This window comes from Mytilus californianus, unplaced genomic scaffold (genome assembly GCF_021869535.1).
Source record: "Mytilus californianus isolate M0D057914Y unplaced genomic scaffold, xbMytCali1.0.p SCAF_11, whole genome shotgun sequence".
Lineage (NCBI taxonomy): Eukaryota > Metazoa > Mollusca > Bivalvia > Mytilida > Mytilidae > Mytilus > Mytilus californianus.
The window spans coordinates 21,414,848-21,434,188 of NW_026262593.1; the positions used below are offsets into that span (position 1 = coordinate 21,414,848).

Sequence of the window (19,341 nt, forward strand, 5' to 3'; positions counted from 1 at the left end):
AGAAAAATAGAATTAAGACCTAACAGTAGTTTTTTCAATGAACGAATGCTGAATTTATAAATTTTGTTGTTGGAATTTGATAGTGTTTCACTATCATCACTTAAATTATTTAATGCGGCCATAGGTAGATATTTGTGTCTTAGTTTATCATAGCTTGGACAGTTTAATAAAAGGTGGTTTTTTATTCTTTGACCTCATGTTTTTCACACAATACACATCTTCAGTCTGGTAGCGCCTCGTTACAGAACTTTCCAGTTTCAATGCGTATTGGAAGAATCCCACCTTTCAATTGGGCAAGAATCGATCGTTCTTGTTTAGACAGATGTGACGTGATATGTTATGCTTATACAGCATTGTTGATATATTGTGTATACAATTACAATGTAACATGTCCGTACAAACTTCCATCCTGGAAGAATAAGATGTTTTGTTGCCACAGAATTCATGTAGATATTTTTCTGTTTTAGGCTCTATGGAAGTGAATTTGCCTTTGCCTTTGTATCTGTGGGACATATTATGATGCCTGGACCTATTCTGATGACATACAGTGATGCTGCTGGACCAGGACCCCATGATTCAGGCAATAGGACCATATTGACACACTGGAATCCAGGTAAAATAACAAATGATTTTATAGTACTGTCTCACTATCTCTAGTATTTTGGATTCATTTTGGTTAGGGGAAGAGATGTCATTTTGTTGGTATTTTATTTTTTTACTCTCTTTAAAAACATTTGGAATACATGATCTGTTCTTCACGTTCTGCTATTGTTTGCTGAAATAGCATTAAACATGATCATACCATGTATCTGTTTGCATATGAAAATGAAATATTTCACTGTTAGCCATTTGTTTGTTTGATATTATATATAGATGATTTGTCTTTGTATTTTTACTTATGAAAAAAAGAATTATATCATTGAGCCTCCTCATGGGGTTTTTGATTATGTGATTATGTGGACGTTTTTATAGTGATTATTTGATTACCAGACCAAATATTTCATGATTATTTGATTAATTGATAATCTGGGACTGTATTTTTGATTATTTGATTACCTTGTTTAAAAAAATAATGATTATGTGATTATATTGGCAAAACATTTGTGATTATGTGATTACTTGGACACCCCCATGAGGGGCCTCATCATTATTTGCTTTTGCTTGTGCTGTGCAATGACAGGAAAATTGGTACAATCAATCGAAGTTGCATGGAAAAAAGTATTCTATTGATATTGTAATTAGAATTTGCCTTGAAAATTGCAGAGAACGAAATCTGAGAAAAAGTCAGAATATAACAGTATCTGTTTTGGAGTTTAGTATGACGTCCATTTTCACTGAACTAATGCACATTGTTGTTTAGGTGCCAGCTGAAGCCTTCCTCCAGGTGCGGAATTTTCTCGCTGTGTTGAAGACCCATTGGTGGGCTTCAGCTGTTTTCTGCTCTTTGGTCGGGTTGTTGTCTCTTTGACACATACCCCATTTCCATTCTCAATTTTACTTTGTAGATCTTATTTTCCAATATAGTTTCTCTCAATCATTTATGGTTTCTGCCAAAAAAAAGAGCAAAAATGGGTAAAAATCATCTTTTAAATGGGCAATCACATTAAAAGGCGTCAGGTGACAATTTCAGTCATGTTTATTTATTTGTAGATTGTATTTTTGAAATATTTTTGAATTATATGTTTCAGTGAGACAAGTTTGGGAAGAGTCTAGTAGAACATGTAATGAAACAGATACTGAGGTCTTCCATAATGACAGTACTGTCACTGTCAAGGTATTTATTTATTTTTATTTATTTTTATTTATTTTTGACTATACACTTTTTCTATAATCTGCTTACAAAGTTTATCTTTGGTGCTGTGTGGAAACAGTAGAATGTACCCAATGCCTGTGGTGTACACTTCTATATTTTTGTCGTTTTGTTTTGAAGGATTTTTTTTTTACTCATCTCTAAGGACATGTTTCTTCAACATTTCACTCTTTTGTAAAAATCTTCTTTTTGGTGATTATGGAAATTGAACAAGTCAAATAGATTAAATATATAAACAATTGACTGTTTTATATTTGCATTGGTTCAGATTGTCAAAAATTTATTTCTGGACAATTTAATATATTCTTTGCTCACTATTACTTGCCATGTGTCAGATTTTACCTATTACTGAAGGCTGGACATTGTCCTGTACATTTGCTACTTGCTTTCATAGGATCTTTGTTGGAATGTTATCATATATATGCAAATACAATCACAATTGAATAATCACACACCATCTCATTATTTATACACAGTCAAATACACTTTCAAGAGTAATATCTGTATTTTACTCTAGAATTTTAAAATATTTTTTCTTTTGATAGGTTTCATCTGATTTATACTAATAAGATTTTGCCACCTATTTGTACAGTAGTAATAAATTCCTGGATTTAACCATAGGTGTAATTTTGTATATTTTCTGCCATGTTTCAGGTATGCAACACTTGGAGAGATTTAACAGAAGGTGTAGTCAATGAACCGTACTTCCGTCATGAGACAATGTTTTCTCTGTCTAATGCCAAAGCAACCATTACAAATTCAGAACCCAAACTTACAGTGCCAGATGTTATCTTCATGTCAGAAGATGCAGGTAGGAAAGGACAATAATTTTTTGCACCTCTATTTTTGAACAACCTATCCCATTGCTATATTTGCGATTATAAAACTTATAAAAACTTCTAAATTTACTGTATCCAATTATTTGTTTCTTGAATTTTATATCAGATAAAAAAAAAGTTTCTCTAATTTTTTGGTTGAAAATTTGTAGTTTCTATAGCTATGTGTGATTTGTATATTGTAAGGTACAATAAAGTACCAATTGGTAGCTACTATAGCTATGTGTGATTTTCAATACAGTTCCATTTGGTAGCTACTATATCTATGTGTGATTTGATTTTTTAAGGTACAATACAATACAAGGTTGGTAGCTACTATAGCTATGTGTGATTTGTATTTTTTAGGTACAATACAGTACCAGTTGGAAGCTACAGATGATGAGGGTGATACAATTGAGTTCTATCTGGTTGGTAACTACACTAACTATACCATGGGAACACCAATCCTATCTGTTGATGGAATGTAAGTTCACACACTAATTATACCATGGGAACATCAATCTTGTCTGTTGATGGAATGTAAGTTCACACACTAATTATTCCATGGGAACATCAGTCTTGTCTGTTGATGGAATGTAAGTTCACACACTAATTATTCCATGGGAACATCAGTCTTGTCTGTTGATGGAATGTAAGTTCACACACTAATTATACCATGGGAACACCAATCTTTTCTGTTGATGGGATGTAAGTTCATACACTAATTATACCATGGGAACACCAATCTTGTCTGTTGATGGAAAGTAAGTTCACACACTAATTATACCATGGGAAGACCAATCTTGTCTGTTGATGGGATGTAAGTTCATACACTAATTATACCATGTCAACACCAATCTTGTCTGTTGATGGAATGTAAGTTCATACACTAATTATATCATGGGAACACCAATCTTGTCTGTTGATGGAATGTAAGTTCACACACTAATTATACCATGGGAACACCAGTCCTGTCTGTTGATAGAATTTAAGTTCATTTAATGATGATACTGACAGTATAAGATTGAAAATACAATTCTTAGACATTTGAAAAATCATAACTTAACTTCTTCATTTTGAATTTAAATTCAAGATGGGTATTCACATAATCTTTAAGTTTGAGACCCCCTCCCCCCCTCAAGTTCTCCATTAAACTAATATCAAGCTACTCTCCTAATGCTGACATTTGAGTTTTAAAAATCAAAGATATAACATAGTACACACTATACTAATATATGGCAAAAATATCTTAAACATATTTTACAATTGCCGATAGCCCACAAGACTAGGAGGACACTGGATTTTATTATAATCTATTTTTAATACACATACTAATTTCATGAAAATAATATTTATATATATAAACAATATTGAAACTACCAATACGAGTTGAAAAGTTATACTCTGTCTTAAACGAACCTGCCAGCCAGGAAAAACCAACAACCAAGTTACCTCAGTTGATATCGGAACCTGTGTCCAAACCCTAATGCTCGGAAGATTGTCTCGAGAGGTGTACATTGGACAGTACTGAAAATTGGCTTATGTTTACATAAACAAAATACAACAAAAATGTATACTGGTAAAAAATATACCTATATAGTACAAAATATGAAAAAGCAAACAATAATATGAGTCAACATAATATTAGAACTTGACCAGTTCGAAGTTGGCGAGAGAATGGTCTAAATGGGAAATTAACCCGCGAAAAATGACCAGTCACATGATACTACAGTTATTATCACGTGTCCATACATGTATATATGAAAGAACCGTTTGTACAATAATTTTCCTCTATACTTCGAAAAGCGGAAAATTATTATTACAAAATAATATGGGGTCATGTGATAGACCACAAAAATTTTTAAAGTAATTTTATTTGTAAAAAAAATCAATGCTGGTGTTAGTGTATTCCTTGCAATCTGCTGCACGCTCTTGTGAGAACTGTTAGGGTAATTCAGTATTTGATTATGTTTTTTATTTCTCTGCAGCCTGCTGTTCACACCTTGTCAGGACTGTATGGGTATTGAGACATTCCCAGTCATTTTACAGGAAGTTCAATCTGATCCAGTTACTATTCCACCAAATAATGTAACAGTATGGCTGACTGTCAATGTAACAGATATAGTAGACCCACCAGTCATTTTCCTAACTTTGGTAGGAGAATCACAACTACCAGCAGATCATACGGAACCAGTTATAGTAAGTTGTCTCCCCTCAGTAACCTAGTGTGCTTACCAGGTTACTTTACAGCTGTTTTGTTATGTAAATATTAGTATGAAATAAGGAGATATGGTTTGATTGTCAATCATGCAACTATAGATATGACAGACAGCAACCAAAGACAATCCTTGAATTACAGGATGCTGACTTTGTACAGGCTCTATTATTGAAAAACCAGTAATTTAACAATCTCTTCATAGCCCAGATTCACAAGGAATCTTTAACTACAGGTTACAATTTTATAATAATGTACTGCATTTGACCTTGAAGGTTAATTATTATCCTCTACTTAAGTAAGTTGAACAATTTTGAAGTCAATACACCTAATGTGAGTGTACCCAAATTGCACCTATTTTGACAGTTTTTTCATCTACGTTTATTTATGATCAGGACAAAAGTTTCCATTCTGTGTTGATTTTGTAGATGTATGTTTATTTACTATATGGTTCCACCAATTTAATTTTGAATCCATATTGAATCATAGAAAAATGGGTTTGAACTGACCTCCAAACCCTCCATGATTCTTTAATGAAGAGAACCCAAATTGCATCCATGCTTAAATTCACATCTGTAAAAATCAAATAACTGATGTTTTATTTATTTCTCCAAATATTAAGAACATTTTGACAGTAGTCCATGCTTACTTTTCATTTTTATAAGAAATTGATGATTGTAACATATTTTAATTGCTCATTTTTACAAGTTGACTTTTTGTGGACATCGCATGGTTACGTTTCCGAAGATTTTACTTTTTCTAGTGAATACCTCATCTGTTGATATATACTGTGAATGTTTTGTTTATATTTAGATATATTTAGCTATGTTGAAAGACATGCATAATGTCAAATCATAAAAATACAAATTGTTTAGTCTCTAAAACAATTTGTAAGATTTTCGCTGCTATTTTTGCTAAATGGGTTCAATTTGGGTACTGTGATGTAAGATGATAGCTACTAGATATAAATCCAAATAAATGGAGAAAAGGTGTTTCCCTAATGATAACTCAAGGACCTTACATAGGGTTTAAACCAAACTCTGTTGGTCTGTCTGTCCATGTGCCTTGTAAGTGCAACTCCTCTTAAATGGCTAGATGGAAATTGGTGAAACTGTACACAGTATAGAACATTTCCTGAGGATATGCATTCACTTTAAAATTCCTTAATTTAAGGAATAAATAATTCCTGCCCTACATGCTACAGGGAGATAAGTTAATTCAATCACCTCAATATTGCAATATGTAGTATATAGTCACTTGTGAGGTAAGGGTTTCCTTTTCTGTGTTTAACCACAGTTCTAGTTTTATGTTATTGTAAAAGATTGGATTTATCTATTACAGGTTTATCTGGAACAAAAGAATGATTGGAATGAGCCTATATGGTCACCATCCTGGTATGCTTTAATAGGAGCTTATGATATTGAATCAGGGGATAAACCACAGCTTAATGTCCAGGAACCAGTTGTAGGAACTTTGATTATCACAGACAATACAACAATGTTACCCACCATTGCAAGTTCATGCCCAAATGTAACAGCAAGAACTGTAAGTTCCTTTCAGTAGAGATTGAAAAAAATAATGAAATTGGAATATGTATTTGCATACAGAGCTGTAATAACAGATTTAGTTTCACTAAATTATTATAACTGGTATTGAGTATCAAAGCTGCACTGAATTGTTCTTGTCTATTGAAGGGCTTTTATTTGATTGTGTTTTGGTGTTTCCTTCTAGGAAGAAAATTAACAAGATTCAACCTGGCTGATAAAAAACATCTAGTTTTGATAGCATAATAGTACTACAATATAAACAGAAATCCATGATTTTATCTTGCATTATCTGCAGCTGTTGAAATTCAAAATGATAAATGTATGCATTCTTATTTTTCTATCTAAATTTTTAATATTCTTCATATTTCTAGATTTACAGTATCTTCTGAATGGAGCTTCAGATGCACCAAATTCTTAAAGAGTTATTTTCTTTTTACAGGATGATATGATGTTCCCATGTGATCTCGGCCTGTTGAAGCCAGTAAATGAACATGAATGGAACTACATGAAATTGACATACGTACAGAATTATTCATTCTCGGGCTATGATGAAGCAAAAGTATACTTCTCAGATGCTAATGGTGCTTTGTCACGTCTTGTCACCATACAGTTTACAGTGCTGGAGTCACCATGTCGCAATGAAGGAGAATGTGAACGTAGGTTTAACAAATATTAATGCAAATGAAATGAAACCTTTCCCCAGAATGAGTTTCTCTTTGTCAGGCTATTTAATATTTTGCAAGTTCACCTGTCCCATTGTATAAATACAATAGGTATTGTTCTTTGTGAAGTATATTCAATGGGACCTTTAAATTTCTCCTATTAAAGACTGAAAGGTTTCATTTCTTTAGCAATAATATGCAAACGTTTCTACAATTTCTTTGGTAATAATAATTCAAGTTTCATTTCTTATTAGTCCCCTACCAGAAAAGTTTAAGGTTTGCACTCCATCAATCTGTCACACAATTTTGCTGTTATTTTTCTGTTATGCATTAAAATAAGTCTATAGATATTTGGTATATAGTCATATCTTAATACTTTAAAGATTAAATTCCTGTTTAGCTCAAGGTGAATGATTTGTGACTCTTGGATTTATATTTTGTTACCCATTTTTCTGTAATGCTTGGATCAATTGATTCGGTTTTTAATATATAGTCTTATGATAAAAAGTAATAGATTAAACTTGAATTTCCGTTGGTTTGAACAAAAATTGTGGCACTTGGACATTTTTTGGTATTTGTTTTCCACACTTTTCCTGGAATGCCTGAATCATTTGATTAGTTATATGGTATCTATTCATACAAGAGTTTTTAGTTTTATTCAATATGATTAATTCATAGTGAAAGAGATGGCACTTGAGCATGGAAAATATCAGTTAGCCTACTGCTATGATATAAAACATATTGGATATACTGTGGTATTATAAGAAATTACAGATTAAGTTTGAGATTAGTTTCTGTAAACTCATCCAATTTTCCTTCCAAGGGAGAATATATTATTGCATATGCCATACCCTTAGAATGCTAATTTATTTCTTACATTACATACATATTACATCAGATTAAAGGATTTTGATCGGAAGACAAAAAATGTTAGGCATTCCAAAATTAATTAATTTCCTAATATAATGGAACTTTTGTGACAGCACATGTTCTCCTTGACAACATAGAATAACAATTGATATCACATATAACATATTTATTCATGGTCTTGAATTCAATGTTTATGTTTCAGCTAAGAACAAGAGTATATCCTATCCATGTGAACACTACCGTAGGGCTATTGAAAGTTTTGATATCAACTACAACTGCATATGTGCCTCTGGTTGGACTGGTATCCATTGTGAAGAGAATATCAACGAGTGCATTAGCTCCCCTTGTCAAGATCCATTTGTGTGTTATGACTACATCGACTATTATAAGTGTGCTTGTCCTGAGGATTATCCAAACTGTTTGTTGCGGCCATGGATGATTGCCCTGATCATGATAAGCTTGTTGATTATTGTAGTGATTATACTGTTCCTAGTTTACAGATGGAAGAGAAGAGAGTAAGTATTGTCTCTTTATTGATTACATGAGTAACCTCCAATAGATGATTACCCTAATCATGATAAGCTTGTTGATTATCGTAGTGATCGTACTTGTTTACAGATGGAAGAGAAGAGAGTAAGTATTGTCTTTTTGTTAATATCAGGAGTTACCTCCCATATTTTTGTGTGTACATTTGTAGTTTCATTTAATTTGTGTAATGAATTCTCTACCAGCAGTAAAAGCAAGAGGTGTATATATTATAGTGTTTGACATGTCAGTCTACTGTGGATTCATTATTTTTAGTGGGATAGTCATTTTCGAATTTGAGTGTTGAAAGAGGTTCAAATTATAGTCTTGAATGCAGACTCAAAATCAAATACCTGTATCAATGATTAAAGCTATTTCTAAAAATTTTGCTGTGACCTTTTTTTGTAATTATTTTTCATATCACACTACTCAAATGATATGAGTTTTCTCAGTCGAGAACAAGTGAATGTATGACGTCATGAGCCTACGTAATTGACATTGCCTAGGAAAACAGCGATAAACTAATTATCAATGGTCTTTCAAAATCAAGGATGTTTCTCTGCTTCATATCATCTCAGGGCTGTTTGTAGGTACCAATAAAAATAAAAGAATCCATAGTATATAAAAACAAGTTGTGGTAGGATTACCAATGAGACAACTATCCACCTGAGACCAAAGGACATAGATGTAAGCAACTATCCACCTGTGACCAAAGGACATAGATGTAAGCAACTATCCACCTGAGACCAAAGGACATAGATGTAAGCAACTATCCATCTGAGACCACTTTCCACCTGAGACCAAAGGACATAGATGTAAGGAACTATCCACCTGAGACCAAAGAACATAGATGTGATCAACTATCCACCTGAGACCAATAGACATAGATGTAAGCAACTATCCACGTGAGACCAAAGGACATAGATGTAAGCAACTATCCACATGAGACCAAAGGACATAGATGTAAGCAGCTATCCACATGAGACCAAAGGACATAGATGTAAGCAACTATCCACCTGAAACCAAAGGACATAGATGTAAGCAACTACCCACCTGAGACCAAAGGACATAGATGTAAGCAACTATCCACATGAGACCAAAGGACATAGATGTAAGCAACTATCCACATGAGACCAAATGACATAGATGTAAGCAGCTTTGGGTAACTGTATGAACATCAATGAGCAAAAGCTGTGTAGGGCCCATGCATGACAAAATGTAAAACAATTCGAACTAGAAAAAAAGATATCTGAATTTATGATAAAACAATAAACAAAACCAAATATGGAAGACCCCAATTATATGATCCTGACCTTGGTACATAATGCTGCAGTATTCAACATGTTTGTGAGCACTCAACCCTCCTCCTACGTAGCGTTATTACACCACTGTCTCAGGTTTTTGGAGGTTGATGGCTCACAAAAGTACTTAAATTCCCTTACCTTCTTTATGTGCCTGTCACAATTCAGGAGTCTGTTATTCAGTGGTTGTTGGTTGATGTATGGTTTTGTCATCCTTGTGCCTTATATAGCTTAGTTTGGGTTTAGCTCATTGTTGAAAGAAGTATGGTGACCTGTAATTGTTTACACCTTTGCCCTTTTGTTTGTATGGATAGTTATCCCATTGGCAATCATACCACATCTCCTTATTTCTATACATGTACTAAATAGAGAGTGATGCAACAAAAATTCAAAGAAATTTCAGATGTTAAGAAAAAAATCCATAACATTTCTGCTAGCTATTAAAAAAACTCTATGAAAGATTTTTAAGTTATAAAATAATATAAACTATTTACTTTCAGTAGTCACATACCTTGGGTTCAGAAGTACATCTTATGCCAAAGTGATGAAGCGAGCAACCAATTTGGGTCCGCAGACTCTTTTGAAGATTATATGGATGATGATTCTGATGAATTGCCAGGTAGAAACCCTATATTTGGTATGTGTATTATACTTATATTTACATGAATTATTGAAATTGTCATATATATAGACGAACTGTTTACAAAACTTTGAATTTTTCTAAATACTGCTAATTTTCCACACAGGAATAGATTACCTATATATAATAGCTGTCTTTGGCAAAACCTTCTGAATTTTTGGCCCCAATGCTCTTCAACTTTGTTATGTATTTGGCCTTTTGATTATTTTTTTTCAAGCGTCACTGATGAGACTTTCAAAGATAAAACAAGTGTCTGGCGTACAAAATAATAAGCCTGGTATCTATGATAAGTTTTTTTTATACTTATAGATGTCTGTATAAGTTACATTTTAAAAAAGATAAACAAAACTTTTGATGTTATATTAAAAATTTTGATATACAATATCTTTGAATCTCCAAATCTCATGTAATGATTTTCAGAAGCTTTATATGCCCATGCTACTCTGAGCTAGGCTTATATTTCATATTAAAGATATTGAATCATGGACATTGTTTTTGTTGATTCCAAATTATTGTTTTTTTTTTATTTATAGATTTTGCAGATCCAGATCAAATATCAGATGTCATGGTAAGATTTTTGGAGTTTTAAAAAAAATATAAGTTTTGAGAGTTTTTATCATTAACACTTTCTCAAATGATAAACAAAAGACACAGGGTAAACGTTATAAATGAAAGAAGATGTAGGATATAGGTCAATGAGACCCTTTTCTATATTTTAGTATAGAAAAATCTGAATTAGTTTTGAGTTTTAAACATCAATACTTTCCCAAAAGATTAAAAAAAGACAAAGGGTAAACAAAAGACAAAGGATAAGTTTGAATGAAAGAAGATGTATGGTTACTAGTATATATCAATGAGACTCTTTTCTACATTTTAGCATATGTACAGAAAAATCGGGATTGTTTCCAGAGACATTTTGTTTGGATATCTTCCAGTATCAATGAATATCTCCAGGTAGCAATGCCTATACCTATCATGTGGTGATTCTTTTTGGCCTAAAAATTTAATTTGAAGAAAATAAAATCTACATTGATAATTGAATTTTTTAACAACAACTTACTTTTTTATGCCTTGTTCCTATGGATGAGGTACACCAGTTTACTTCTGTCCCTTCGTCCAATTTTATCAGGATCTACAATAATGGCTTCCTGAAATTTGATATCAAGATTTATGTGAGCATGCTTTACCATTTGATGCCTTTTCACATCTATCGATCAGCAACTTCCTGTTTACCAAATAAGTATATTTTCTTACACATTATGGACATGTTTGAAATATTGGTCAGAGCCTACTGAAATTTGATATCAAGCTTCATGTGTGAGCATGCTATACTCTATTCATATGTTTTTAATTACATTGCTTATCAATTTCCTGTTTATCTAATACTTATAGTTGGTGTATCATTGTTTATTAATAGCTCTCTTTACATCTCGTTTTTATTAATAACCTTTATTTCATCATACTAAAATCACAATTTGACATGAATATTGCTAAAAATATAAAAAAAAAATATATTATGCTGGTTCCCCCCTTTTTAAAGACATTTCAAGACATCTAGAGGTGAACGTTGAGTTTAAAACAATAGACAACTTTTTATACCATCTGTCAAGCTTTATACTGTCCACAGTCTTCAACAATAGACAAGTGTTTATACCATCTGTCAAGCTTTATACTGTCCCCAGTCTACAACAATAGACAAGTGTTTATACCATCTGTCAAGCTTTATACTGTCTACAGTCTACAACAATAAACTAGTTTTTATACCATCTGTCAAGCTTTATACTGTCCACAGTCTTCAACAATAGACAAGTGTTTATACCATCTGTCAAGCTGTATACTGTCCACAGTCTACAACAATAGACAAGTGTTTATACCATCTGTCAAGCTTTATACTGTCCACAGTCTACAACAATAGACAAGTGTTTATACCATCTGTCAAGCTGTATACTGTCCACAGTCTACAACAATAGACAAGTGTTTATACCATCTGTCAAGCTGTATACTGTCCCTAGTCTACAACAATAGACAAGTGTTTATACCATCTGTCAAGCTTTATACTGTCTACAGTCTACAACAATAAACTAGTTTTTATACCATCTGTCAAGCTTTATACTGTCCACAGTCTTCAACAATAGACAAGTGTTTATACCATCTGTCAAGCTGTATACTGTCTACAGTCTACAACAATAGACAAGTGTTTATACCATCTGTCAAGCTGTATACTGTCCCTAGTCTACAACAATAGACAAGTGTTTATACCATCTGTCAAGCTTTATACTGTCTACAGTCTACAACAATAAACTAGTTTTTATACCATCTGTCAAGCTTTATACTGTCCACAGTCTACAACAATAGACAAGTGTTTATACCATCTGTCAAGCTGTATACTGTCCACAGTCTACAACAATAGACAAGTGTTTATACCATCTGTCAAGCTGTATACTGTCCACAGTCTTCAACAATAGACAAGTGTTTATACCATCTGTCAAGCTTTATACTGTCCACAGTCTACAACAATAGACAAGTGTTTATACCATCTGTCAAGCTTTATACTGTCCACAGTCTACAACAATAGACAAGTGTTTATACCATCTGTCAAGCTTTATACTGTCCACAGTCTACAACAATAGACAAGTGTTTATACCATCTGTCAAGCTGTATACTGTCCCATTCTTCAACAATAGACAAGTGTTTATACCATCTGTCAAGCTTTATACTGTCACAGTCTACAACAATAGACAGGTGTTTATACCATCTGTCAAGCTGTATACTGTCCACAGTCTACAACAATAGACAGGTGTTTATACCATCTGTCAAGCTGTATACTGTCCACAGTCTACAACAATAGACAAGTGTTTATACCATCTGTCAAGCTGTATACTGTCCACAGTCTACAACAATAGACAAGTGTTTATACCATCTGTCAAGCTGTATACTGTCCACAGTCTACAACAATAGACAAGTGTTTATACCATCTGTCAAGCTGTATACTGTCCACAGTCTACAACAATAGACAGGTGTTTATACCATCTGTCAAGCTGTATACTGTCCACAGTCTACAACAATAGACAAGTGTTTATACCATCTGTCAAGCTGTATACTGTCCACAGTCTACAACAATAGACAAGTGTTTATACCATCTGTCAAGCTGTATACTGTCCACAGTCTACAACAATAGACAAGCGTTTATACCATCTGTCAAGCTGTATACTGTCCACAGTCTACAACAATAGACAAGTGTTTATACCATCTGTCAAGCTGTATACTGTCCACAGTCTACAACAATAGACAAGTGTTTATACCATCTGTCAAGCTTTATACTGTCCACAGTCTACAACAATAGACAAGTGTTTATACCATCTGTCAAGCTTTATACTGTCCACAGTCTACAACAATAGACAAGTGTTTATACCATCTGTCAAGCTTTATACTGTCCACAGTCTACAACAATAGACAAGTGTTTATACCATCTGTCAAGCTGTATACTGTCCCTAGTCTACAAAAATAGACAAGTGTTTATACCATCTGTCAAGCTGTATACTGTCCCTAGTCTACAACAATAGGGAAGTGTTTATACCATCTGTCAAGTTGTATACTGTCCACAGTCTTCAACAATAGACAAGTTTCCATAGCATCTGTCAAGCTTTATACTGTCCACAGTCTACAACAATAGACAAGTGTTTATACCATCTGTTAAGCTTTATACTGTCCACAGTCTACAACAATAGACAGGTGTTTATACCATCTGTCAAGCTGTATACTGTCCACAGTCTTCAACAATAGACAAGTTTTTATACCATCTGTCAAGCTGTATACTGTCCACAGTCTACAACCATCTGTCAAGCTTTATACTGTCTACAGTCTACAACAATAGACACGTGTTTATAGCATCTGTCAAGCTTTATACTGTCCACAGTCTACAACAATAGACAAGTGTTTATACCATCTGTCAAGCTTTATACTGTCTACAGTCTACAACAATAGACACGTGTTTATAGCATCTGTCAAGCTTTATACTGTCCACAGTCTACAACAATAGACAAGTGTTTATACCATCTGTCAAGCTGTATACTGTCCACAGTCTACAACAATAGACAAGTGTTTATACCATCTGTCAAGCTGTATACTGTCCACAGTCTACAACAATAGACAAGTGTTTATACCATCTGTCAAGCTTTATACTGTCCACAGTCTACAACAATAGACAAGTGTTTATACCATCTGTCAAGCTTTATACTGTCCACAGTCTACAACAATAGACAAGTGTTTATACCATCTGTCAAGCTGTATACTGTCCACAGTCTTCAACAATAGACAAGTGTTTATACCATCTGTCAAGCTTTATACTGTCCACAGTCTACAACAATAGACAAGTGTTTATACCATCTGTCAAGCTGTATACTGTCCCTAGTCTACAACAATAGACAAGTGTTTATACCATCTGTCAAGCTGTATACTGTCCCTAGTCTACAACAATAGGGAAGTGTTTCTACCATCTGTCAAGCTGTATACTGTCCACAGTCTACAACAATAGACAAGTTTTTATACCATCTTTCAAGCTGTATACTGTCCACAGTCTACAACAATAGACAAGTTTTTATACCATCTGTCAAGTTGTTTACTGTCCACAGTCTTCAACAATAGACAAGTTTCCATAGCATCTGTCAAGCTTTATACTGTCCACAGTCTACAACAATAGACAAGTGTTTATACCATCTGTCAAGCTTTATACTGTCCACAGTCTACAACAATAGACAGGTGTTTATACCATCTGTCAAGCTTTATACTGTCCACAGTCTTCAACAATAGACAAGTTTTTATACCATCTGTCAAGCTGTATACTGTCCACAGTCTACAACAATAGACAAGTGTTTATACCATCTGTCAAGCTTTATACTGTCTACAGTCTACAACAATAGACACGTGTTTATAGCATCTGTCAAGCTTTATACTGTCCACAGTCTACAACAATAGACAAGTGTTTATACCATCTGTCAAGCTTTATACTGTCTACAGTCTACAACAATAGACACGTGTTTATAGCATCTGTCAAGCTTTATACTGTCCACAGTCTACAACAATAGACAAGTGTTTATACCATCTGTCAAGCTTTATACTGTCCACAGTCTACAACAATAGACAAGTGTTTATACCATCTGTCAAGCTTTATACTGTCCCCAGTCTACAACAATAGACTTGTTTCTATAGCATCTGTCAAGCTTTAAATTGTCCCAAGTCTACACATCAAAATAGTCAGTAATTATTTCCAACAATTTATAACTATTAAATGTGTTTCTTTTTCATATATTATATTTATAATCAGGGAATAGATCAATAATTTTACAACTAGTGAAGTTTTTTATAGATCTACTTTTATTGTTTTTCTTTCAACCTTTCAGAAATATTTGAGAATGGTAGAAAGATGATCACTATATTTGATGGATTACACTTTTGTTATGGGACTTAGTTGGAAAAAATAGAACTTTTGTAATTATGCTGCATTGTAACTTTACAAGATACAAGTGGGAGGTTTAGCTAGCTATAAAACAAGGCTAAATCCACTATTTTTTTCTGAAACTACCTGTACCAAGACAGTAATATGACAGTTGTTTTCCAACAGTCTGTTGGTTGATATAGTAGAGCACTTGATTTTGTCAGTTTTATGGACTCCCCCACTTCTGACTTCATTGGAGTTCAGTATTTTTTTTAATACTTTTTCAGTGACGAATGATAACTTCTCACATCAACTAATATAACCCCAATGAAATTTTGTTTTTTGGCATTTTTTAGATTCCAGCTGGTTATCATGAGTGCATCACACAGATCTATTATATTTTTGTCAGTTTATTTTAGGTGGAGGTGTTGATAACAGATTTCCTGAACAATTCTTTACATACTTTTTTAATCTCTAAAACAAAAATAAAAAGGCTGTTTCATTATTGCAGGAATTCCCTCCAAAAGATGAATGGAAAAATGAGAAACGTCATATGATGTCTTCATTTGAACCTCTGGTCCCAACTTCTGGTTTCAAAATTGCTCCGCATCCATCTGAAATTATTGAGGCCAATCTCTCTGCTGATATTGATGTCATGTCAAAACCTGGCTGGAAATTTCCTAGAACTGATTCACCACCTAAACCAGGATCCTCTGGATATGGTGCCCCTGTGCCACAAGCATTGTCCAAGAATGCCGCTCGGTGGGCTCTAGCTGATCAACCCAGTGGACATCCAGCACCATCTAGTAGTAAATCTCCTTATCTTCTCTATGACCGACAGACAACCACTGTAGATCCTGACACAGTATCAATGTATGATGGAGCAGATCTAGAAACATTAGAAATGTGAGCGCTTTGATCAATAATTAACAATCGAAACTGTTTACTTTTCATGTCAGATTTTACAGAAAATTAAACCACATTACTGATTTTGATTTTTTTTCCTAGAAATGTCATTTTAAATTTTAAGATGAATGAAATCCATCCAAATAGCTATTTTTATGTGATTAATATCCGTCCAGGTATTTTTAATGTGATAAATATCCATCCAGGTATTTTTGTGTAATGAATATATCTCCATATATTTTACAAGGTATTTTAAATTTTTTTTTTATATATATCTTTAATGATTTTAATTTTTTTTATATGTAATTTTCATATTAATGTATCACAGTAAATATTAAAGAGTTGTAAATATACTCAGCAACACAAGAAATACAACACATCTTATATATGGTCTCAGTTTTGTTTCATTTGAATGTTGACATTTATTTTTGTATAAAATGGAAAAAAATAAGAAATTACTGGAAACGAAGTTGTCAGTAAAAAAGTTGAAAATCAATATTTTTGGAATGCATGTAAGGTAGAAATTAGACTAGAAATCAGAAAGCAACCACTGTGACTTTCTGTCATTTAAAGGACTTCCATGAGACTTTAATTGTCTAAAAATTTATCAACAACAAAAATTTGAGTTAAATATTGTTTTTTTTTAGAAATAATTGTGTTCCATGAACTTCCTCAAACTTACAAAATTTTATACACTTGATTTCAAAACCAATGTGTCAAAATTCTGACCAATCTTATCACTAATTTTAAAGATATAGCAAATTGAATATTAGATTACAAAGAAATTAACCGTGGTGGTTTATATATTTTGTTGTAAAGTAAATATATTTGTGTAATTTTCAGAATTGTTTTTTAATACATGTTACCGGTACATTACATAGTTCAGAAATCAGAATCTCAGTTCAAAAGATTATGTGATATTTAAAGTTGACTGTTATAAATTTTAGACTATTCAATTTTACTGAAAATTTACTATTTTTCTTACCTTTACTAATAAACTTTTGAAAAAAATTATTTTCATTTTATTTCTATATAGTGGCTGGGAGGTAGATATGTGCTCTTTATTGACAACATGACAACAAATAAAGATACTGTTGATAACAGTGCGTTGAAAGTCTGTCCTAAAGGCATGAAATTTCACACCATAATTTTTATGGAATGGCTACTGTTAGTGATAAAAATCAACTGGAGCATTGTGAAAATCTGTTTAAGAATTGGTTTGAAATTCTTGCCTGTTTGATGATTTTGTTTTTAAAGGTGGAGATGGAACACTGATAAGTTAAATGGTTTTGAAGAAAAGTAATGCGGTAGTCTACTCGAATCCAACCTAGCTTGGGTATAAACAGCTACGTTTAAAGTTCAACACTTAAACCCCAAAATGTGTACGCCAGGGATGTATTTGTTATCAATTTGGTCACCTAAATTTGTAAAAATATACAAAAAAAATTAAAGAAATTTTACCTGGTAACATGTTTATTACATTTTACCCAAGCTAATCAACGGTTAAAACAGGTGTCATAATTTGTGATCAAATAGTAGTTTACAAAAAGAAAACTATATGAACTTATAAAAAGCATTGTCTTACTTGAATTCTGTTTAAATGTTAAATTTAGACATATACTGTCTTTGCCTGTCCACACTTTTGATATTAGAATAACTAAACATGCATCCAAGGATCTTTTTCACTTCTACTGTGTCAAATACTCAGATTTGAGAAGTAGGTGAACACTCAAATATGATAATTTTATTCCAATGAAAAAAACTAAATAATTAAAAACAAACCAGACATACCACTGTGTCAACAGTTTATATATGCAATAAGTAGCAATTTCAACTTTAACACAGCATAAGGGAGCTACCATTTGATTTTTATGGGGAGGCAAGGATGAAGTTAGAAAAAAATAGGCAGGACAGGAGTTTTGAGGATGAGACACTTTGCAAAAAAAAAGGCAGGATGACAATTTATGTAAAAAAAAGTCAGGATAAACTAAAAAAAAAGGCAGGCTTGAATAGAGTGAAAAATAAAAAAGCAGGACAAAATTTTTCATCCTAGCCCCCCCCCCCCCCCCCCCCCCCCCCCCCATAAAAATCGAATGGTAGCTCCCTAACAAACAAATCAAAAACATATGATATGTATCTTCTAAAGCATAAAAAAGTATAACAAAAGTACTGAACTCCAAGGGGCATATTCAAATAGGGGAAGCCCATAAAAACTGATAAAATCAAACGCTATCAATCAACGGAAAACAAGTGAAAATCAGCTGTTTTGTTTTAATCTGTATTGTTATATTTTAAACTTATGTTAACTAGTGAAATGATGAAAAAGAAAGCACACATTTAACATGTTTTTTCAGTTAGTTTTATTATCACACAAAAGTGACTTAAGCTCTCAAAATCCTAGCTTAAACCAACTAAGGTCAAGTTTGCATGAGTGAATAAGCAATCATACCTTTAATAAATGGTACTTGGCTTTGAATGATGGTATGTGTACATGTACGTCTGGCAGTTTTAATCTGATTTTGATCTCATTTTCATGGTTCATTGGTCATAGATAAATTTTCTTACGTTAGGTCTGTTTTCAGATACTGTAAGCAATATGTAAACTGTTTGGTGTAT

The 19,341-nt window shown here is 33.0% G+C and overlaps 1 protein-coding gene across 3 annotated transcripts in view; it reads left to right on the top strand.

The window, feature by feature from the left end:
* The window catches only part of LOC127719726 (uncharacterized), a 109,305-nt gene extending 91,566 nt beyond the window's left edge, over nucleotides 1-17,739 (top strand). For all 3 annotated transcript variants that reach the window (XM_052225964.1, XM_052225965.1, XM_052225966.1), the window contains 11 exons: nucleotides 468-613; nucleotides 1,689-1,774; nucleotides 2,465-2,621; nucleotides 2,992-3,109; nucleotides 4,614-4,824; nucleotides 6,182-6,385; nucleotides 6,827-7,043; nucleotides 8,122-8,434; nucleotides 10,246-10,382; nucleotides 10,919-10,953; nucleotides 16,331-17,739. In XM_052225964.1, coding sequence (XP_052081924.1) covers nucleotides 468-613; nucleotides 1,689-1,774; nucleotides 2,465-2,621; nucleotides 2,992-3,109; nucleotides 4,614-4,824; nucleotides 6,182-6,385; nucleotides 6,827-7,043; nucleotides 8,122-8,434; nucleotides 10,246-10,382; nucleotides 10,919-10,953; nucleotides 16,331-16,729 — 2,023 coding nt within the window. In that variant the 3' untranslated portion in view covers nucleotides 16,730-17,739. The remainder of the gene's footprint in view (nucleotides 1-467; nucleotides 614-1,688; nucleotides 1,775-2,464; nucleotides 2,622-2,991; nucleotides 3,110-4,613; nucleotides 4,825-6,181; nucleotides 6,386-6,826; nucleotides 7,044-8,121; nucleotides 8,435-10,245; nucleotides 10,383-10,918; nucleotides 10,954-16,330) is intronic.
* Nucleotides 17,740-19,341: the final 1,602 nt, after the last annotated feature.